Here is a 22423-nt window from a genome sequence, read left to right as displayed (position 1 = left end):
TATGGTTGAAAGCCTTTTTTTGTTCCTTGTGTAGTGCTTTCCACAATATTTTTTTAAAGCACTGGCCTCTATAGTTAATACAATTTGTTTCTTTTTTGTATATCAAGTTTTCCCAGATTCAATCTCACAAGTGGATTCCTTTGGGGGGTTTAATTGCTACTGTTGTGAATTTATCTTACAGACTCATGACCAACACAATGATGTCCACCATTAAAATGAGCGGTGGTGGTCCGTGCAATGCTACTCAGTCATACTAGGTAGGTTATAAAGTAGACTAAACAGATTTTGTTTGTCTTACAAAGATATATATAAATGATTAGTTTAGCTGACTGATGTCTAAATTCATATAATAGACATTTATTGATCATCTGATAAATGTCTATGTAGTCGTTGAAAAGACGTTGACGAAACAGCGTCTAGGCTAAGACTAGACGTCTACTAAACTTTTAACCTCGAATAACCTTAATCTAAACTAAATGTCTAAAGACAAATAGACGAATAAACGTCTTTTCAATGTCAAATCGCTCAGAGGGTTCTATTTAGTGCTAATTAGCAAATGTTAGCATGCAAACATACTAAACTATCCACTAAGCAATTTTCCGTTGATTCGACACCTAAAAGACGTCGCTAACCTCTATGGGAAATTACAGTAAGCTAACAGGCTAGAAAAGCAGTGGAAACCAGAAGTGCAGTAGTGGCCTTGCCTTATGAAAGTCGGAACAAACTTTTAAATTTGGCCTTGTAGATCTAATGTGAGTAAAGTTTTAGTAACTGGATTGCTTATTTCTCGTCTTAAAATTGTTCAGAAACAGATTTTGGTGGACTGCTAAGGTGAAATAAGTGAAAGTTTACGTAGCCTACCTCATACAACAGAACCCTACTACACATGCTCAAACCCCATTGGCTCACACAACTAGTGGCCTCAGGAGGGAGGACTGCAGTTGGACCCTTCTCCGCCCACCGGGCACTATCCTGGGAAAATGAAGGCTCGCTAACTAAGCTAGCTAATGCTGGAAGCCAGAAACAAACATCTATGATTCATTGTTTGTTTGATGATCTAAACAAAGAACACGTTTTCTTGCGGTGGCCTTTCTAAAATGAGCAGTGGTGAAAGTTACTATATTCCGTTATGATCAAGGAGTTGATAAGCCATAAGCAGGCAGCGTTAGCTAGCTAGCACACTAGCTAGTTGAAAAGTTGTCTGGTACAATGGAGCGTGAGTTGTTTGTGTACCTCCAACTTTATAATACTGTGAAGTGATTCGCTGAATTAAAAAGTGATTGACAACTGGTTCAGGCGGCATATTCGTGAAATTAGTTTTTGATTGACAGTGGATTGTAAGCCACTGATTTGCCAAATTAAAAAATGATTGACAGTTACCACGCCCTCTCAAAGTCTCCAATCTGCAGAGATACAAACGTGGCTAGCTTGGCTGTAGACTCTTAAGCTTAATTCATACTTCTGTGTTAAGGGGTTACGGTGTATCTTTCGAGCCATGCAGCTGCCATAACTAACGTAAGCTTCTTAACAAATGCAACTACATGCCGGGACTACGGAGATACACCGTGGAGACTGCAGGAACCACGATTGATCAGCTTGGGCTGCTTGTGTTTTCTCCTACAAGTTTCCGATGCTGGGGAAGATTGTTGATAGTGCAGACAACAGGAAGAACGTTGAAGAATGGCTCAACAATTGTCCCCTTTTCAGTAACAGATCTAACAAAGCCATCTCCACTTCTGCTCACAGTATCGACACTCTATATCACAGAAAATGAAAGAACATCAATCAAGGTGTAAACCTATGTTAACACTTTGGAAAATTTGTTCATGATCATTCATCATAAATTGAAATGTTGTTCCCTCATCCTTAATTAACTCACTCAATAACAGTATTTTAAAGATGTGTAGCTGTTACCCACTTGAGGCTCTGACAGGTTGGGGGGGTCATGGAAATCCGACAGTACCACCTCAAAGGAGTCATCAAATACCTTGTTTCCTAGGTGTCTATAGTAAACCATGGACTGAGACAGGTCTTTCTGCAGAAAGTGGCTGACAGGATAACCTGGATTAAAACCAACAGAAGCATGATATGATTCGGTTAAAAACAAAACCAGTCCATGTAGGATAGAATAAAACATGAAGTCCATTCTTCTGACCTGTGAGCCCTGTTCCTGGGATTTTCATGACCTCTCCTGCCTGTGGGGGGCGTGTGATGTTAAAGAGGATGAAGTTGTCGCTGGAGTCCATGTCTGAAGCCTGGAGGGTGGAGCCTCTCAGTAAGGCCATCTGGCCCTCAGACACCTCCAGCAGCATGTTGGTGATGAGGAACGGAGGACTGTCGTCCTTCGGCAGGATCTTGATGGGGAACTTGTGTCGGGTCTGATGGTGGCCGTCAGTGATGCGAAAGATGATGAAGTCTTTAGTGGAGTCGCTATCATCGTGGTGATAGCGAACCACGCCCGCTTTGATGTCATTGATGGTGAACATGAAGCCCTTTCCACCTGGATTTTACATGAAACAATCAAATAAAAACAGAAGTCAAATTAGATAAATCAGAGGGGCAGCAAGATGACTAAGACTCAGGAAATGAAAACAAATAGTGATGGGAATTACGGCTCTTTGAAGGGAGCCGGATCTTATGGCTCTGCTCCTTTCCAAGAGCCGGCACTTTCGGCTCCTAAACGGCTCTTCGTTTAGTGCCACTTCTGCTGGTCACTGCCTCAGTTACATTCTTATTTGTTGCAAGAAAAAAACATGTAAGATTCTTCATCTGCGATACAATTAAATATTATGTTATATTGATAGTTAAAAAGTTGGATATGTCAACAATAACTATCCTAGTTGTATAACACAAATAACACTACTAATGTAATAGTATGGTTAATAAATAATTGCACAACTCTATACAGACTCATACAGTATATTTCAATTACATTTTGAATGATATAATATCAAACAAAAAATATTTCTGCAAGCCAGAAAGGTTAGGAACCACCGGTTTAAGTAACACAGCAAAATTCATTCATGACTACTTGCAGGGCTAGTTGGCAAACTACTGTAGCTGGCGAATAAACATGCTAGCCACCCAGGAACATGCTAGCAGTAGTCAGTCACAGCAGCTCTAACCGGACAACAACAGTTAACAGCATATTCACGACACAGCATATCAAGCATATTTGTACAATTGACTCCTGCCTCGTGCCTGTCAAACCATGTCTCTTTTGTTCAGCAGTTTGTACTCCAACAGAGCAGGCTCATGGTGGTGGATGGTGTGTAACCCTGATAAATCTAACAGAGGATTACAACAGGGTGGAAATGCTCTTGGGTGTTATTTCCACAGGGGGGCGCCATTAGTGCACACATAGAACCATTCCCCTGTATTGTGGGTGAGGAAGAAAGTGTAGACAAGATACACGAGGGAGAAGAGAGGAGAACGAAAGAGCCAAAATAGAAAGGTTGAAAGAAAAAAAGTGATATTAAGCCAATTGATGGGAATTTAAGTTCGCCAATTATCCTAAGTTACTGCATTCTGCTAGATGACCTTGGAGGATCGTTTTATGTTGTTTTTGAAGAGTTATTTTTTCTGTGTTGTTTTGCTAGCAAAGCAATGGCGTTAGCCTTTCAGCCTTAGCACTTAGCTACGTGAGAGAAAAAAATGAGAGTGGGTTCACAAAACTGACTACCAAAGTACAATATTCACACAGCTTTTAGCTCTGTTTTTGGTCTTCACCAACTCCTGAGAAACATATCTGGCTCTTTAGCTGCTAAATGTTTGACTTTCTTCACCAGCTAGTTGCTAACTTTGTCTGTCTGTCATTTGGCGCTAGGCAGGTAGTGTACAGTGGGTTTTTCTCAAAGCATCCTTGCTGAAAACAGCTGCCTGCTGCTTCTGAAAGCAGGGTTGATGAGAGTGGTGATACTGAAACAAATGCATGCATTTGTGCATTTGTAATGTGACGATGCTAGCATACCCATGTTCCAAGACACTCTGGGTGCATTCGTGTCTGCATTCCATACAGACATATGAACAGTCATTGATGGGCTCTTCTCAAAGAAAAAATCATGAACCTCAAATTCCACCTGTATGGGAAGATTACAAAGATGTTCAGAAACCATGACAACACCAAACTAATTGTTTTATATACTGCCCAAAATATAAAAAAGGGAAGTACTTCGTAATTCCTGCGTTGGGTATGTGAGGAGTTTGGAGGTTGATACCCAATGAGCATGTCATTGAGATCGAGCCATGTAAAGGAGGAGATTGGGCGAGTGTGATCAGACAGATTTAGAAACCATTTAGTATTACTTGATTATGTAGGAACAAAAACCAATCTGAGATTTATACTATGAACTTGTATGGATGGGACATCCAGTCTTCTGTCGTTCAGATTGGCATTTCCATCGGATTCTCCTTTGAGTGGATTTCAAATAAGCAAAACAAAAGAGACCTCTGACATTGATAAAAAAACAAAAAAACAGATCAAACTACCCGGGTAGATGTGGACAGTGAAACATATTTTTTTAAATGAACTAAACAGAACTCTTCTTTTATTATTTTGGGGGAGAAATTTATGATCTGACTGATATGTGTTTGAAATACAGTTAAACTGATATAGATAAGAGTTTCTTATTTTGTGTTCTTTATATTTACGAACTAAAGGCTGGCCATTGTCTTTTTCTTAGAAGTTTTTGAGTGTTTTACTTCCAATTCCTCCTTTCTGTGCCTAGTTAGAATGTTTTATTACACTTTTGACAATGTGATGTCTAAAGTGGCTCTAGGTTCAACACAGCTAATAGGCTATGAAGGCTTTCCATTCCCTCAAAGTTAGCACTGGCATGGTTTGCTATTGGTCAGTGGCGCAAACTTGAATGTCAAAGTTTCCCAAAGTTCAACTCAATGTGCATCTTTGGCTAATTTTGCTCAGAAATTTTGTTGTTTTAAATGCTGGTGTGACCGGATTAGAGTGAAAAATGATTTCCAGCCTTAGTTGGGTGTGACAGATTGTTGATCAACAATTTAATCAAGACATTGTTCAGCCGTATAGTCAGAGTTGTCTTTAAGGTTTGATTTTGGAGCAGCAGATGGCACCTCCCTGATGATGCACCAGCTCATGGATTAACTAATCTTCAGTAGAGCCAGACAGATTTTACCATGACTTTAAAACAATTTGTTCTAGATTAAAATTTATTCTACAGAGGATACCAGATACAAGTGGTGAGATATAATTTTGTTTGTCCACTGGCAGTTGTGTCCATACCTCTGACAGTGAGCTGTCCATGCTGCAGGCCGTCCACAGTGATGATACGAACAGCATTCAGGTTGTCGTTGTCCACAATCTGGAGTTGCTCCCAAATTATTGGTCGGGACTGACCCTCTAACAGACTGAGACCTATAAGACAAATTGTTAATAGATAAATGACTTAGCTAAGTATACTGTACTTGCCAGTCCTCATTCTGAAGGATACCAAAAAGACCAGCGCATTAAAAGCTCTAATACTGGAGTGTCCAGCTTTCTGTGTTCAGAGAATTTATAGACTGCTGCACTGGAGGCAGCTCACGCTCCTTTACATGGAGATGATTTCCAGTATCTTTACTCATATAAAAACCTTGCCTAATGCAGCCAAAAAGTAAGAAAGTACAGAAAATGGGTTTTCTAGCTTTTTCCAAAGGTGGCTTTGTCTTCTTAACATGCTTTACAAGGGTTTCTTTTCTTTGACCATTTGGTGGCTGAAAAACTGCAAAAATCTGACCGATACACAGCCTGGCACATTATCGCTTACTAAAACTGTTATTGTATGGGATAGCTAACAATTAACAAACACACAAAAATATTAGTATTCATTTGAGTTGTGTTTCTGTCCACTTGATGAATGTTTTTTGGTCTTCACCAACTCCTGAGAAACATATCTGGCTCTTTAGCTGCTAAATGTTTGACTTTCTTCACCAGCTAGTTGCTAACTTTGTCTGTCATTTGGCGCTAGGCAGGTAGTGTACAGTGGGTTTTTCTCAAAGCATCCTTGCTGAAAACAGCTGCCTGCTGCTTCTGAAAGCAGGGTTGATGAGAGTGGTGATACTGAAACAAATGCATGCATTTGTGCATTTGTAATGTGACGATGCTAGCATACCCATGTTCCAAGACACTCTGGGTGCATTCGTGTCTGCATTCCGTACAGACATATGAACAGTCATTGATGGGCTCTTCTCAAAGAAAAATCATGAACCTCAAATTCCACCTGTATGGGAAGATTACAAAGATGTTCAGAAACCATGACAACACCAAACTAATTGTTTTATATACTGCCCAAAATATAAAAAAGGGAAGTACTTCGTAATTCCTGCGTTGGGTATGTGAGGAGTTTGGAGGTTGATACCCAACAAGCATGTCATTGAGATCGAGCCATGTAAAGGAGGAGATTGGGCGAGTGTGATCAGACAGATGGGTGATGAAGCCTTCCACGGGGGGTTTGGTAATGTTGAAAACCAAAAGCTGCTTGGGCGTTTCCTCATCTTCAGCGTCTAGTGTAGCAGTTGAAAGCGGAGTGAGGATAAACTGGTCCACTTCCAGGATAAACAAGGACATGAAGGACGGTTTGGGGGGCTGGTTGGGCATTGCACCAACTATCTGCACTGGAATCCAGGCCTGTTCAGACTACACAAAGAAAACACAACGACCAGTACGTCAAACAAATATCCTATGTTTTTTGTCAATTTAGCATAATTTCTTTAGCAAATTTGGGGAGAGAGATAGTAGCCATCTTTTAAGATTGGAATCGCTTGTGGAGTTTATTTAGTGCCAAAATATTTTAAAACCAAATGGTAAAAAAAACAAGACTGTGAGCCAAATAAAGAAATAAATAAAATAACAAACGTTAAACTCTCCTAACCCATTTAATACTGACAAGTGAAATCCAGGATTTTGTGCTGTCATGTAATACATTGTTCAGCTAAAATTCACAAGTACTCAACAACACCTGCTCTATAGGAAAAGTGCAATGAGATAACTTCTGTTATGAATTGGCGCTTTATAAATAAAATTTAATTGAATTGAACAGGCCAATAGATTGATAGACGGCCTAATACATTACTATAACCCCAATTAGTACATTAGTACAATCAGTGCTGTACAGGTCGTAAGAAACAAAGAAATACAAAATTGTTAGCAACAGCAACAACCATATTACCTGATATATGCTGCCACTCCTGGTGTCCTTGAGGTCCAGTCTGATTGCGATGTAGTCTACGTCTGGGGATGGAGGGTCTATGTGCTGATACCTCAGCCCCATCACCAGGAAGTCATCACAGGGAATTTTGGTGAACTTCACTAGCTTCAGACCCTTCAGGCAGTCCTCAGATTTACACATCGCTCTGGCTTTATTATCTGAATAATTACACAACCAAAGAGAGATTACACAAATTTACCATCACTTTTCGTGTTCTTGTCTTACCTATTGAGTGTGACATTTAGATGTCACAGATGTCACACTCAGTTGGTTCCATGCTTACCTTACAACAAACTGTTTTGGCTGAAAGTGCCAAATCAAGCCATCTTTTCATCAGTAATGGGGTGCCACAGGGGTCTATTTTTGGTCCATTACCATTTACATTATACATAATTAACATCATTCTGCCTTATCAGAATTTTAACGTCTATTTTTTGCTGATGACACAATTTTATATGCCACTGATTCTACTCAGACAAAAGCTCTTACTGTACTCATCTTACATCTGCTTTTGGTGATTTCCAGTTATGTACTTACTTATTATTATACTTCTTGATTAGAGACTTGTTTTAAATGCATATAAGACCACATACATAGTCTTCTCTACATCTACCTGTGTCCCTGGTTATCCTGTCATTAAAACTTTAAATGGCACTCACATCAATCTTACTGAGGCTTAGGCCCTGTTTATACCTGGTATTAACATGTGTTTTCGGTGATCCGATCATAAGTGGACAGTCCAGGTACTTTAGTTCACAGCTGGCATTAGAATGTGTCTCTGCATGCGCCTCAAGTGACCACTTGTGATCGGATCTCACTTCCCTATATCTATATGCAAATAAACACATACATCATTTCCGTTTGCAAAGACCAAATGCGTTGCTGTTTTTAACGTGATTTTGATGAATTTACTGTTTATCAGACCACAAATGAGACAAGTATTAGGTCGGGAAAACGATAGATGCCGGCGGAGCGGAGTGTTTCTGGGGCCTCACCGATTACAATTACTGTACAAAAACACTTTATAACTTTATTCACTGATTTTGATGAAACTGGATCATATTTTATGGAGAAAATATTTTCTGGTTTTCCCTGATGTCCTCCGGCTGCTCTGCCTCAACTCTGTGATTTAATGTTAGGGTACAGAGTTTCCTGATAGACAGGTAGCTTTACTTGTTGCAAAAGTAACCGTTAACTAGCTGCTGTTAGCTAGTAAGCTCAATTAGCCATGCAGCTAGCAGTCCTATTAGCTTTAAAGCTTAAATAAAGCTTTATTAGTTTTATTAAACCTCCTCTTCCCAGCGGTCCAAAGCTCTTTTGATAGCAGTGTAAACACCAACACTCCCCCGGTGCTCCAAGTCAGCTAGCGTTAATAGGACCACTAGCTGCATGACTAACTGAGCTAACTAGCTAACAGCAGTACAGTTAGCAGCAGTTAGCGGTTACCAGTCTATGGTGGTTACTTTAGCAACAAGTAAAGCTATCTATCCAACCGGAAAATCCGTAAATCACAAAGTTGAGGCAGAGCAGCCGGAAGACATCAGACAGTGTGTTTCGTGTGTACTCCATCCACAAGAATCCATTTTGCCTGTTGTTGTGGCTTCCTCTTCTTCTTGTTTCGCACTTTAATATGATGTCGTTGGTGTGCAAATGAATATGTACATCCGCTTACATGTGAGTAGGTGGTCCTTTAATGTGGTCCAGGACACATTTGCGTACACACTGCTAAAAGGTGGCCATTTGCGGCCCAGACAACCTTCGAATGTGGTCTGAGTGATCAGATCTCAATGTGCCCTCAATGCGTCTTGGGTGCATTCACACCTGTACTTAGAGCTGTGATTGGATCACCCAGGACACATGTTAATGCCAGGTGTAAACAGGGACATACTAACACGTAGGAATCTTGCTTCACAGCAGACTGTCATACAAGATTACAACATGAAACTCAAAAAATAAAAATTAAACTAGGTTTTTCTGTATAGAATTAAAGGCTGTTTTCTCAACCGTAAAACTATAGTACAGTCAAGTTTATGTCTGTACTTGATCACTGAGACATTCTGAACTGTCATACTGCCCAATCTTTATTTAAGCACTTAAACCTAGTCTACCACAGTGCGTTACGCATGTATTGGTGGATTTTTTCCTATTCACTTATGGATAGGGGATTTGCCATCATCAGCTGTCAGTCATGCAGTTTCATAGGTTACCTAGCTGCTGACGTAGGTGGATGAAGCTCTCTGGCTCGTCCCCTCTCTTCGTAGCTTTCTCTGGCTCTCCGGTGACCAAATGGCCGTGGGCTGGCAGGTGTGTGTCATGGCTACTCAAATGGATGCTACACTCCAGGCTAGACCTCCTCTCATAGTGGAAGGATACCACATTGCCATCCACAGCATCAGAGAGGCCGTAAAATTCAGGAACCTCCAGGGATTTGGGACCCAGCTTTATGATGCTGCATTCAGGTTCCATGATGTCCAAATGGAGAGAAAACACCTCCATGTATGTCTCTGTCTCTGTGAACCTAGTCAAAACAACATAAGATAATCATGCTGACATACCAGCAAGAACAGGAAAGAAGGAGAATAAGTGTGTTTCCCATTTTAAGGATATCCAGGTGTTGTACCTGTACAGTCGAAGCTTGACAGTGTCCTCCTTTAACCATGGACAGCCGTTATGCACGTACTTTACCTCATCAGCCAGATAGTGGCAATCAAATACCTGAACAAATAAAGGAAGAAATCTTAAATATAATCAAATATAATGAGTGAGTCAGGACTACAGTATGTAGAACTACTTAGCTAACTTAATTGTTTAAATTAAACAAGACTTTATAGCGTTTGCTGAACATTACACCATACTGTAGTCTAACAGTAGCACAAGTATTACTGAGTCAGGTGTACTTGCGCTAATGTCAGTTACACAGCAATATCTATATATAAGTCTGCTAACATTAACCACCATAAGCTACTGGTTATACCAGACCAAGTAAAGCTGTAGCAGCAAAACTGCAAGCAGCAAGACTGTACTGAATTGAGTAAGGGTGCATCTGGGGCGACTGTGGCTTAGTGGTAGAGCGGGTCGATCCCGGCTTCCCCCTGCTGAACACTGAACCCCAAATTGCTCCTGAGGGCTGTGCCTTCAGTGTGTGAATGTGATATGTAGTTGAAGCGCTTTGCGTAGTCAGAAAGGCGCTATATAAGTACAGTCTGTTATATTGCCTTTTAATTTAACTTTTCATTTGTAAGAGGAATAATCTGTTATTTCTTCTTTCAAAAGCTACACAGTCTTGCTTTAGACACTTTAGCATGTAGTGTGTTTATGATAGCAGTTTCCATTATGTTCAGCCTAAATCAGATTTTTGGTTAATCCACATTGGCACGAAGAAACCAAATGGTAACAGATTTAAAACCAGATTTAAGATTTTCTACACACCAAACCAGGAACTAAGGTAACGCTTCATTTTACAGGTCTGTCATTTCTAAATAACTTCCTAATAATGTTAAATAAATTTGTAGAACTATGTCATTTGGTCCTAATTGTAGAGAAAATAAAGACAGTGTTATATTGATACACTTCCAAATAAGTAATTGCAATTAATTGCTAGCATGACAGTCTTCTAGACAGAACACAGCAGGTAGCTGAACGTGAAGTGTGCAATCTGTCCACAGGCGAGAATATAATTCAATATATTTGGGGGAATAAAGTTTCCAATAATGAATTAATAATGAATGAATATTTCCTTGGGTTACAATGGAGCTTTACTTTGAAGGACATTTCTATTTGCCCTATAATTAGTACTATAGTTCTTTCCAAGAAACTTAGTTGGAAATTACAGACCTGTATAATACATCGTTACAAACAATGAATTAATTAATATCTAAGAAGTATTACCAACATAGTTCTGAATCAAAGACTACATCCCAGAAAATTTAACTAAACGTAAATTGAAAACAGTGTAAATGGCTTGATTGTTACCAACTCATCGTGCGTGCCTACTAATGGCAAAGTGAATATTTTAAGTTTAATCCTAAACTTTAGTTTTCTACTTTTTTGCATAAAAATTACTTATTTTGGACATTCAACAGATGGCTATCTGTCAGCACAGCGTCATTAGACAGGAGACGGCCTGTCTGCCTGGAAAACAAAGGAAGAAGTATAGAGGGGTCCCTCCACCTTCTCTTCCCCAAAATACCTCTCTTTTCTCGACTGAGGCTGCTCAAGACATGGAGATATATCTCCAAGCCAGGTGTGTGTCGGCTGAAGGGACAGTAAAGGTCTTTAACAAGGCTTTTCACACTTAGCCAGGACATAACCTAAACCCTAGTGTACTGAGAGCCTAAACCTAGCTTAATACCATGTTGTATTTGAATTTATTAACCCAGAGTTTGCAGTAAACCACATGTTAAGGATTTACACTTTAAAATCAGAGCCCAAGGTCAACAATTTCAGAATGCTGAAAAATTTTATTTGCTTCAGCGACTGCTGGATTGCTTGTATTCTGATTCCATTTTAACCCTGTCTCCTAAAACGTACAGTCATATACAGCGTAGTTGCAGTAGCAAAGATCTTTTGTCGGAAATACAGTGCCAGAAATATTTTATATAGAGGAAAAGTTATATTGAAACTATCTGCAAACCGTTTGCTGCAACACAAAATCTTTATACTGAGTTAGTTAACTGTCAACATATTTAATTTTTTCATTAAAGGAAAAACCTGAATAAATGTGGAGAAATATAACGAATGCAGATGCTTCCACACAGGTGCACTGCATGGTACAATTAGGCAGTTACCATCCAGTCATGCTCTGTGGCATGTATAAAAATGATGACTTTGAGTGACTTTGAAAGAGGGTTCATTGCTGGGGCACGGATGGCAGGAGCTTCAGCCAAAGACTGCTCGGCTGGCTGGTGTTTCAATAGGAACAGTGACTAAAGCGACATCTGCATTTAGATCTGTGGGAAAGACATCAGCAAATAGGGTCGGAAAGTGTGGTTGACAGCACACACTTAATGACTGTGATGCTTGTGCATTAGTGTGATACATAAGGAAAAAACAGAAGAGCAACTCTTCCTCAGGTGACTGAATGTCAATGCAGGACGTGATCAGACTGTCGACAGTTACATAGAGAGGGATGTTATAGTAGGGCTGCGGTGCATACACCTCTACAGAGATGTGGAAAACGTGATCCGGTCAGATGAGTCATCCTTCACCACATTATCCACAAGTGGGCGAGTGCATGTGTGACGAACACCAAGAGGCCTGGATGCTTGACCCCGACAGGGAGGGGGTCTGTTATGCAGTGGGGGACATTTTGCTGGCATGGTTTGGGTCCACCCTTAAAAGGAAGGGTCACTGCAAATCAGTACAACATTGTTCTGAGTGATCGCCTTTATCCTATGATGAAACATTTCTATCCTGATGGGAGTGGTCTCTTCCAGGATGACAATGTCCCCATCCATAGGGCTCACTGATGAGTATGAAAATGATGTGAATCATATGCTATGGCCTTTAGTCACCAGATCTCAACCCAGTTGAACACCTATAGGAGATTTTGGACCGACGTGTTAGACAGCGCTGTCCACCATCATCATCAAAACACCAAATATCTGAAATATCTTTTGGAAGAAGGTGTTCCATCCCTCTAGCAGAGTTCCAGAGACTTGGAGACTCAATGCCAAGGTGCACTGACTTTTTCATTAATTAACCAAAACTAAACCAAGTTACCTAAACCTAACAGCACACAGGGCAAAATAAGTGAGTGATTCAGACAGCAATTACATTTCCACCATGATGTTGTAAGAGACGGGGTTCTCCATTCACCCCAGTATTTCTTTCTATCTCTTGTTATTCCTTATATCTTTAAATCATAGACTCCCTGTGTCAATTAGATTTTTTTTGACAGATTTTATGTGCTTTTATAGTGCCATACATCATGCACTGAGGCATACAACTGTGGGATCTTGAGGGCCATTTACATTTGGTAGGAACATGATAGAATCTGCTAGAATGGGGAAAAATAAATGAAAAGACTTATAACCCAGCACTGAGCTATTGTCATCATTAAGACAATACTAGTAACATATTACATGGTTTCCTACATGTTAGCTGTCAAACAGTGTTATGGAAGCGTAATGTATGCCTTCAAACTAGACAACTTGGTTTTACTACACATGGTAAATTGCCTGGAACACACTAAGGTTTTCATTAGAAGAGGATTTTTGCATTACCTGAGGCATGAGTTTTCCGACTCGTTGAGTTATGGGCTCATTTAACACCACCTCCACCTTGCATGCATCCTTCTGACGGGGAATATGGAACTGCAGGTCACCGTCCTGGAGGTAGGCTGACTGACCCCGTTTCACCTTTAAACCCTTATTGACTTTCACAAGGGAACCGTGTGATGAGTAGATCAGTCCCAGCAGAAGCACTGGAAGTAAGGTCCAGGCCAGTGTTTGACCCTGTGAACCCATCACTGTCAGTCGCAAACTGACGTCCTGTAGGGTCTTCAAGGACTGACTCCAAACAAAAGCAGGATCGCTTTCAGAAACACACTTCAGTAGGAGACTTTAGTAAACCAAGGGATGTCTTTCTCTTGAGGAGAAGCTACATTTCCCCCTGGTTGTATGATGATATTGTGGCATGTGGATGTGAGCTTTTACCAGTTCACATGATCATTCAGGATCTGTAAAGAAATTGAACAAGTTTCAGTCTGTAACACATATAACCTATCAGGTGGCCCAGAAGTGCAAAACACATGTCACAATGCAAATGAACAAAACCAAAAATATCACAACATTTCAGGGAACCAAATGAGAAAGAATAAAAAATATTGTATTTCAAAGCAATTAAAGCTGCATTCATTGATTTTGTTGGCCATGCTAGCATGTTAGCAAACAACGCAGCTCAAGCGGCTGAGCTTTGAAAACACCCAAATGTAGTTTCTGTAGTGACAATTGAACATATGATGACTACATATATATACAGAAGTGGACAGGGATAGTAAGAGGCCGGATCTTTTGTGACCCATCATTTTATTAAAGCTATACAGATTGATTCTCTTTGGCCACTTGGGGGCAGCTCAACAAGCTGTAAATGCAACATTGACATATTATTGCCTTATAAAGTTGATATGGCTAACGTGTTAGCAAACAGTTGCCTATTTACACAACCAGCAGACCGAGAGCAACATTAGCATTCATTTGGAGTCGTGTTTGTGTCCACCTGAAGAATCTAAGTCCAATATTCACTCTCCTTTTAGCTCTATTTTGGTCTCCACCAACTCCTGAGAAAAATATCTGGCTCTTTAGCTGCTAAATGCTCCACTATGTTCACCAGCTAGATGCTAACTTTGTCTACTGCCTGGTGCTGGGCAGGTAGTGTACAGTGGATTTATCAGAGCTTTTGTGCTGAAAACAGCTGCTGCTGCTGCTGAAAACCAGATTGATGAGAGTGGAGTTTGCTAGCCTGAAAAAACAAAACGGAGCTAAAACAGGCTAAAAGTGCCATAGAGCTGAGGGGAACTGCAGAGTGATAATTCTCTGTGGGTTTGTCAATATGAATAACACATTTTACATCATAAATAGCAATTTGATCTGAAGTTAATATAAAAATATTGATTAGCGCAGCTTCAACAAAAATGAAACAAATGAACAAACCAAAAACACCCTGATGTCTACTTTGTGCCCATAATAACAAAGATAAACTAGAGACCATCTTGTGATGGGATCACAACAGCTGCGACGTCACATCGGTGTGTATGGTGCAATGGACACATGACATGAGAGAAGTGAGTTTGGCGAAACAGGTGAACTGTGCCAGATTTCTCAATATGCCTAACCGTCCTCGCAGGGTCAACTTCATAGACTGTATAAAACATGGACAAAGTGTCCGTGACGTCACCCATAGGTTTCTGAAGAGCCGTTGTGAAGCTCAAAGTGAGCGGCTCCCGGCGGCTCCGGCTAATCCAAAAATGGGCAAAGAGGTGGAGCTGAGGCGGGCCGAATGAAGCCTGGTTGATGAAACCACCTAGCGGCAAGCCACCTGTGACGGCACCCACCCGTCACTCAAAGCGACCACGTCCTTATTTATGCATAACTTTAAGCCTTAATATAATTTAAACGGGTGAGTTATAAACAAATACCCCCCCCCCTCACAGTTGTCATGAAGGGGGAAATTACCTATGGAGACCAAAACCGTTTTTTTGTACCAGGCTGTGAACGTGTTTGTTTCTGCTGTAAAGCTGGCCATTTTAACATGGAGCTCTGTGGGGAGTGCAGTGCTTTTGGAGCCAGCCTCAAGTGGCCATTCGAGGAAGTGCTGTTTTTGGCACTTCATGTTGGCCTCATCTTTCAGTTTGCCGCTTGCGTTTAACCTATGTTAATTTTGACATACGTATATATGTGTTTTGCTGAAATATTACCTGGTTTGATACAAGGAATGACAACATTAAACAAGGTTAGTCATGAATGTAGAATGTGCCATTATTGTCAAGAGATAAATCATCAGTTGTTTGGCAAGAACATGAATATTGAATGTGGGGGGGCTATTGCAGCCAGTAATAATTATGTGTAGATTAGGCTGTAGTCTATTTGGTTAGGGACAAGCAAGTAAAGGTTTGATGCGCTTTGTCCTTAAATAATATTTTTTATTAAGTAAGATGTATCATGTTAGTTGCTGTCGTTAGTTGTTATAATAAAGGCTGAATGTCATCTAGAGTGTGCTGGATCACTGGATGCTAAAGCCATGTGGTTTTCTTGTCTGCCTGGATCTTGCCATCTTGGCAAAGCTAATTCCACAACTTAAAATGAATGTGGGCTGGGGGCATAAAGTGGGGGGGCCAATGGCCCCTTCCCTACTTCCTACCCCCCTACTTCTGGCGCCCTTGCTCGGACCACACCCATTTTCAAACTCTGCCTTCATCTTGATCTCAACTACGCACCTGTCAATTTTCGTGACTGCGTCTTGCACGGTCGTGACGCTATTGCGTTGACAAAATCTGTCCACACACATTTAAAACCGCTACTGTGGTAGTTCCCGCTACAGTAGGTGTCTCCAGGACCACGTTTAGCCATGATGACACACACACACACACACACACACACACAGAATCACAAGGTGAAAACAATACCAGCATCGCTGTCGCGGCTGGTAAGGATTTTAGTGAGCTCTGTCTTGTCTTTGGTGTGGTTACTTTGTGATCCCTTCACTGGATGTCCTCTTGTGCTGAAGATGTAGGGTTTGCTTTTCAGATCAGCACAAAAAATATTTGAAATTAGTTTAGGTTTAAATTGGGTTTATTCAGTTATAAAATATGTCAGTTCATGACTGCTTTAATATACCAAAAACAGACATCAGGCATCAGGCGTATGCTTTTCTTAAACATTGTCACATCAACATCTAAAAAATAAAATTATATAGAGGATTCAAAATTACAGAAAAGCCCCCAAATTGCATGTTCCCTTTAAACCAGTAGGTTTTAAAACTTAAGAGTGTAAAAACAAAACCTTTTCTCAATAATGCTCCTTAATAATTGCTACTTCTCCTGTTGGTATCAGCATGCATTGCTCTCTGCCATGTCGCCTTTTTATCCTCTCACTGGGGGTCACCACAAAAGGGCTTTAAAGGAATAGTTCACCTCTTTGGAAAATACTGAATGCGTGACATGAGAAGATTGATATTGTTTCTTGTCTGTCCATTAAGACTGGAGCTGGAGTCAGGACGAGGTTAGCCTAGCTTAACATAAACACGTGGGCGCAGGGGGAAACAGCTAGCCTGGCTGCGTCCAAAGTTCAAAAACACACCTCCCAACACCTTTACGGGGCACCAATGAACACGATCCATTGATCTCCATCATCAGCTCGCCATCATAAGCAGCCAGTACCACAAATAACAATATAATTAGACAAAACTACTCAGTCTACAAGCAGGAGCATGAATGAGCACCAATATAAGAACATCGTCATATACAGCAACACACCGACACTGCTGGTTTATGACAACAACTGCAATGTACAGAACAACAGTAATCAGTCTCCAGCCAGCTTCAGGAATGTTCCAGATCTCGGTTTGTAAACTTTGTGACTTGTTCTGTGTTCAGCTAGACAGGAAATATGTTCATTACGCACAAATGTTGGACTTTCCCTGAAGCTAAACAGGCTCTCTCTAGTAATGGCATGATGTTTCTCAGTGACCTTCGACCTTTATATATAGTCACCCCCAGCATGGACCCTTCCACTATAGAAGCCTTTTATTCTCTGCTGGTTACCATAATTATTAAAAGCAGTAGGGGACAAACATCCCATGAAACCATCTTGAAAAACTTTCTTTAATATAACCTAAGGGGGCCTTAAATTGCTCCCCTTCTTTTGCAATCATAGCCTGTTTTCATTCTGTGTTCTGTTTTGCTCTAGGCTCCTTGTACCTAATTTCTCCTTTCTCCTCAGGGATCAATAAAGTTTCATCTTACCTCACCCCAGACCCCACTGAGGATGTGTGGTGGAGCCGTTTTGTAATTGAACACAGGCTTCAGATGTCATCCTGCCACATTCCTTCAACACTTGTCTGGGACACCAACCCCAGACCTCCCACAGAAAGCACCTTATAATCAGCCTCTGCATTGGGGAATGTGTTATAACTTGTCCCCCTGAACAATGCTTGTGTTTAGGGAGCTGGAACGATCATGTTCAAGGAGCTGAGTGCAAAAACAGGATTCCAAATGGTCACAACCCCCCTTCACCTCCACCACAGACCTCTTCAGGAGTGGTGGCAATGTACTGCTTTTGTTAGTCCTCATTTTGATGATTTTCATGTTTTAACTTCAATTGTAGGATTACATTTTTCACTGAAACATCTGTAACATTGGTGCTGGTCCAGCTGAACACAAGGCTGTTATTTAACATAGTTCCTGAAAAGGTGACTTTTTGCAGGTATGTGGTTTCACCTGACAGCACCTTTGGTATGTAAAATATTAGCCAAAGTATAATTTGTGCTGTACAGTCAGGATACAGCGAGGATCATTACAAACACCTCAAAAAACAAACCAAACAAAGTTAAAGCCGCACCAATGGATTTATTTGGCCTCTTGGGGGCACAAACTGTAAACACAACATCTGACATATTATCACCTTATAAAGTTGATATGGCTAATGTGTTAGCAAACCTCTGATGCTCTTGTGTCTGAATGGGAGCATGTATTGCCTGTGGCTTTAGAATGACATGTTCAGCTATCTGGGTCTGTTCTGGTGTCCACATAGTTTTGGCCATAGAGTGTGTTTTCATAAATGTCACAATGAAAGCAAATTTTTGTCAGACAATCAGTCAGATCAAGGAAAATGATGAGCAGTATCTTCCCTACTGGTCTACATGAGCACATACATGCTACTTACTATGGAGCTTTGTGAGTAATGAGATGTGGAGCAAACCAGAGTCCAGCTGCATGCCAGAGCTGAGAGTGGATCACATTGTAGCAGAAAACACCGGGTCCAGCCCCGTGTCACACTAGATGACTGCATGTCACTGATGTTTACTCTCAGTGAAACAGCTCAAAGGCCTCGGTGACCCGTCCTGTTAAAGATTTGGATGGCTCACGGACTGATGTCAGTCCCAGTGGGGAGGCTGCAGATGGGAGGTGGGAGTGCTGGGAAAGGTCCTAATGTTAAGCTGTCCTTGTTTGCAGTTGATCCTTTTCCTGTTTTGGCAGAGCTTCATGTTAGAGTCGCTATACAATATGATGTCAACAGGACGCATCCAGGGAAGCCGTCCTATTTCCTGTCATGTTAAGTACTGTGGATTTAGATCCTAACCAGATTGGCAAAGACCACCAACCTCACCTTGAATTACCCTCATGTCAGGAGTGAATTGTATTCTTTACCGACAGGTCTAATGACAGACTAGATTTACATTCCCATGAGCTTGTGGTAGTACAACATGCACTCCCTAATCCAAACCTAAACAATACATCAGTGCTGGATGGTATGGTACCACTCTCTCCAGCTGATTCACACCCTCTTAAAGGGGCACTCCACACATAGAGATCGCTTTACACGTCACGAGGAGCAGTACTCATCCTGTGAAAACAGGGTCTTCTGTGACTCTGTAGGGAGCATTCTACGGTCTGGTCACACCAGCATTTAAAAACAGCAAAATCTCAGGGCCAAAGGAATTCATTTCAGTGGTATTGCTGCAGTCAGTGGATTGGTTCACATGCAAATCTTTTGTGTCAAGTTTTGTGACCAAAAACAAACCGTCTCGACATTTCTAACCTGTGAATGGAGGGGAAAATCCAAAACAGAGGGGTTTGGATGGGGATATACTCTGATCCACTCATACACACATTAACACACACAATTTTGATCCCTATATGCAACAAAGAAAAAGAGAGAGATGTTATTAAAAACCTTTCAACAAATTTACAGTCCTGTACGTCTGCACACCCGCCTTACACCTGCAAAGCTCGGCATTAAAACCGAACCTTTACCTGCAATTATCGCTAAATCGATTCCAGACCCGACCCAGCCTGACGCGTTAATGTATAAGGCTCGCGAGCTGACTGCTAGGCAGTACAGGCTAAACCTGTGCGGGCGCACAAGAAGGAGCTACATAAATGTTAAAGAAGGAAATCAAAACGTAGTGACACGTGCAGATTGTGCAGATTATTTTCACTTGTGTTTCCTCCCGCTCAGACCAACTCGATGGCACAGACACACACTCACACCTCTCCAAAACTGTGTGTAAAATTACGCGCAGCTGGCACAGCATGGATACATTCATTTAAAAAGGATTTAACTGTTAACTGACCGTGTTTTTCTGACACTGTGAGCTGTTCTGAAAGATTTACAGTTCATACAGTGAGATCATTGGTAGAATAGCAGCAGATCTCATCTTTTATTATTTTGTTTTTAGATTTAAGGACTGTTTAAGACCCACCCAGACTCCCCATGTTTGGCACACTGGTTAGAACTGTCATAGCTGTCAAGCTATCATAGCCTATAAGCTAACACAGTTAGCAAGCTAGATAGCTGCAAAGTAGATAGCTGGTGTACAGCTTTTGAGTCTGGCCAGTACATTCCTAGCTGGCTAGTGTTAACGGTTAGCTTGTCAGCTAGATCGCTTAACCAGCTAGCCTTGCAAGTAGTCACCAAGCTTTGCACCACCTGTTTCACAAGCACATGCTGATGAACTGATGAACACTTTCTGGTGTGACCAGGTCCTAAAGAATCAGAATCAGAATCAGAAATACTTTATTGATCCCCGTAGGGAAACTCTTTGCTACAGTAGCTCGTCTTTACGTCAGTGCCCACAGGAGAAAACGATATTATACACAAACGATATTATACACAAACGATATTAAACGATATTAAAGCAAGCCTACCGTGACTTGTGCAACATCATCTTTCTAAATTTTGCTAACCTTAGCTAACATTAGCCAACAAGAGCTACTGGTCATACCAGAGCAAGTAAAACTATAGCAGCAAAACCTCAGAGTGTATTGATTTGAGCAAACGTGTAATGTTTATAAATTCATTGTTTCATTTGTAAGAGAATAAATGTGCTATTTCTTTTTCAAAATTCTTACTTTAACCCCTAATGATGTCATCAGGGTCATCTCGGCTTCGGCTTTGAAATTACGGAGTTTTAACAAGAAGCCTGGATTACAACCTGGGGATGAAGTTTTAAATATGGGGGCATTTACCAGGCAGACAGGGTCTAACAAAAAAATGCTATTAAGTTGCATTATGGGAAATGTAGGATCCAGTTGACCTATATTAGGGACCAAAAGTCAGGATTTTTTTTTTATCTGTCTATTGTGAGTCCCCCAACTTTATGGAAGTGCAATACACTAAATCACTGGAGTGCCCCTTTAATGGTCTGTTATGAACTGAAACAGTTCTGGGGGAAGATAGAGCACCAGCCATCAGATATATATAAATATGAAAAAATCATATTGAAACATTTCACCAAACTTCTTGTACTACATACATCATGAATGATATGTATTATATCTAAGAGTTTTTTGGATACAGTGCAGTTCTGAGATATTAGGATTAAAGATTTGACATATGCCAGCTGGAAAAAACACAACATGTGCTTTCTGTTTGTTTACCCCACCTCCCCCTTGTAAAGATAACATAGCACAAGCATAAAATAATAATCAAAGGTCATAAAGGTCAAATAGCATCTCATAATTCTACCCTTCCATAACCCAGCAGAATTTCATCCTGCCTTTCCCATACCACAAACTGGTGATGAACACAAAACACACAGCTGTGAGGGAATGTGATGTTTCATGTAACAAGTGGCTTCGCTCCACAGCTGGGAATGTCTGTTACATCCATTCACAGCAAGGGCTTCTTCTAATCTTAATAATGACAGGGTCCTTAGCAGCCAGTAATTTTAAAAGAAAGACGAGCCATCGGGAGAAGAAGAAAGCATTCTGCTGAAAACATGAGTGGATAACATTTGGCTGCCGTCCAGCAGAATAGTCCAGAATGTGCAACAGAAAGCCTTAAAAAGCTCCCAAATACTCCCTAACTGCTAGAAACAAGAGCTGAGTATGTGACAAATGGGTGAAAGTGCAGTTTTGTACACTGGTGCATGTTACAGTGCTGTAGCATTATAGGAAAAAAGAGCATGTATGTGCAGTTTTAAAATGATTTTCCCTTTAAATACACTATCCCTGATGATGGTGGGTACGTTTTAACTCTTGAAAACCAGATTTCATTAAATGTATGTATATCTGGCTGTGTTAATTAAATACCATGTACTGACAAAAAGATTTGAGTCATTTACTGAGGCATCAGTTAATGAGTATACTGATAAATGATGAATATTTTGAGACAACAAGAGGCAGATTTCTCATCAAAACGATAGATTATGATTTAGTTTATGATGAGAAAGACGGAAGAGAAACAGATGATGAAGAAACACAGACAGACAAATGTAGGTCATTAAGAAGAAAAATTGCTAAAAATAAAAGGAGGGAGAAGAAGAAGACATCCGAGTAAACATCGCATTATTTTCCTGAACAAGAAAGTCCCCTGCAGAGATCTCCACATACATTTAGACATGTCCTTACCTGATCTGCTCACATCTGGCGCTTCTTCTTCCTCCCTACCTGTCTGCTCTCCTCTGCTTTTAACAGCAACTACCTCATTGACAGAATCTAGCTCACTCCTCACTGACAAACTCCACCCATAAGAGAGTGAGAT

At 40.7% G+C, this 22423-nt stretch overlaps 1 protein-coding gene across 1 annotated transcript in view; it reads right to left on the bottom strand.

Annotated features, from left to right (window-relative positions):
• frem1a (Fras1 related extracellular matrix 1a) overlaps positions 1-22423 on the bottom strand; it is a 45561-nt gene extending 23138 nt beyond the window's left edge. Inside the window, 11 exon segments of the mRNA XM_044185081.1 lie at positions 1919-2061; positions 2156-2500; positions 5258-5389; positions 6126-6209; positions 6212-6233; positions 6326-6649; positions 7182-7378; positions 9428-9738; positions 9841-9935; positions 13445-13899; positions 22291-22423. Coding sequence (XP_044041016.1) covers positions 1919-2061; positions 2156-2500; positions 5258-5389; positions 6126-6209; positions 6212-6233; positions 6326-6649; positions 7182-7378; positions 9428-9738; positions 9841-9935; positions 13445-13687 — 1896 coding nt within the window. The 5' untranslated portion in view covers positions 13688-13899; positions 22291-22423.

This window comes from Siniperca chuatsi, linkage group LG22 (assembly GCF_020085105.1).
Source record: "Siniperca chuatsi isolate FFG_IHB_CAS linkage group LG22, ASM2008510v1, whole genome shotgun sequence".
NCBI lineage: Eukaryota > Metazoa > Chordata > Actinopteri > Centrarchiformes > Sinipercidae > Siniperca > Siniperca chuatsi.
The sequence above is the reverse complement of the archived record's forward strand: the minus strand, read 5'-3'. Positions and strand labels throughout refer to the sequence as shown.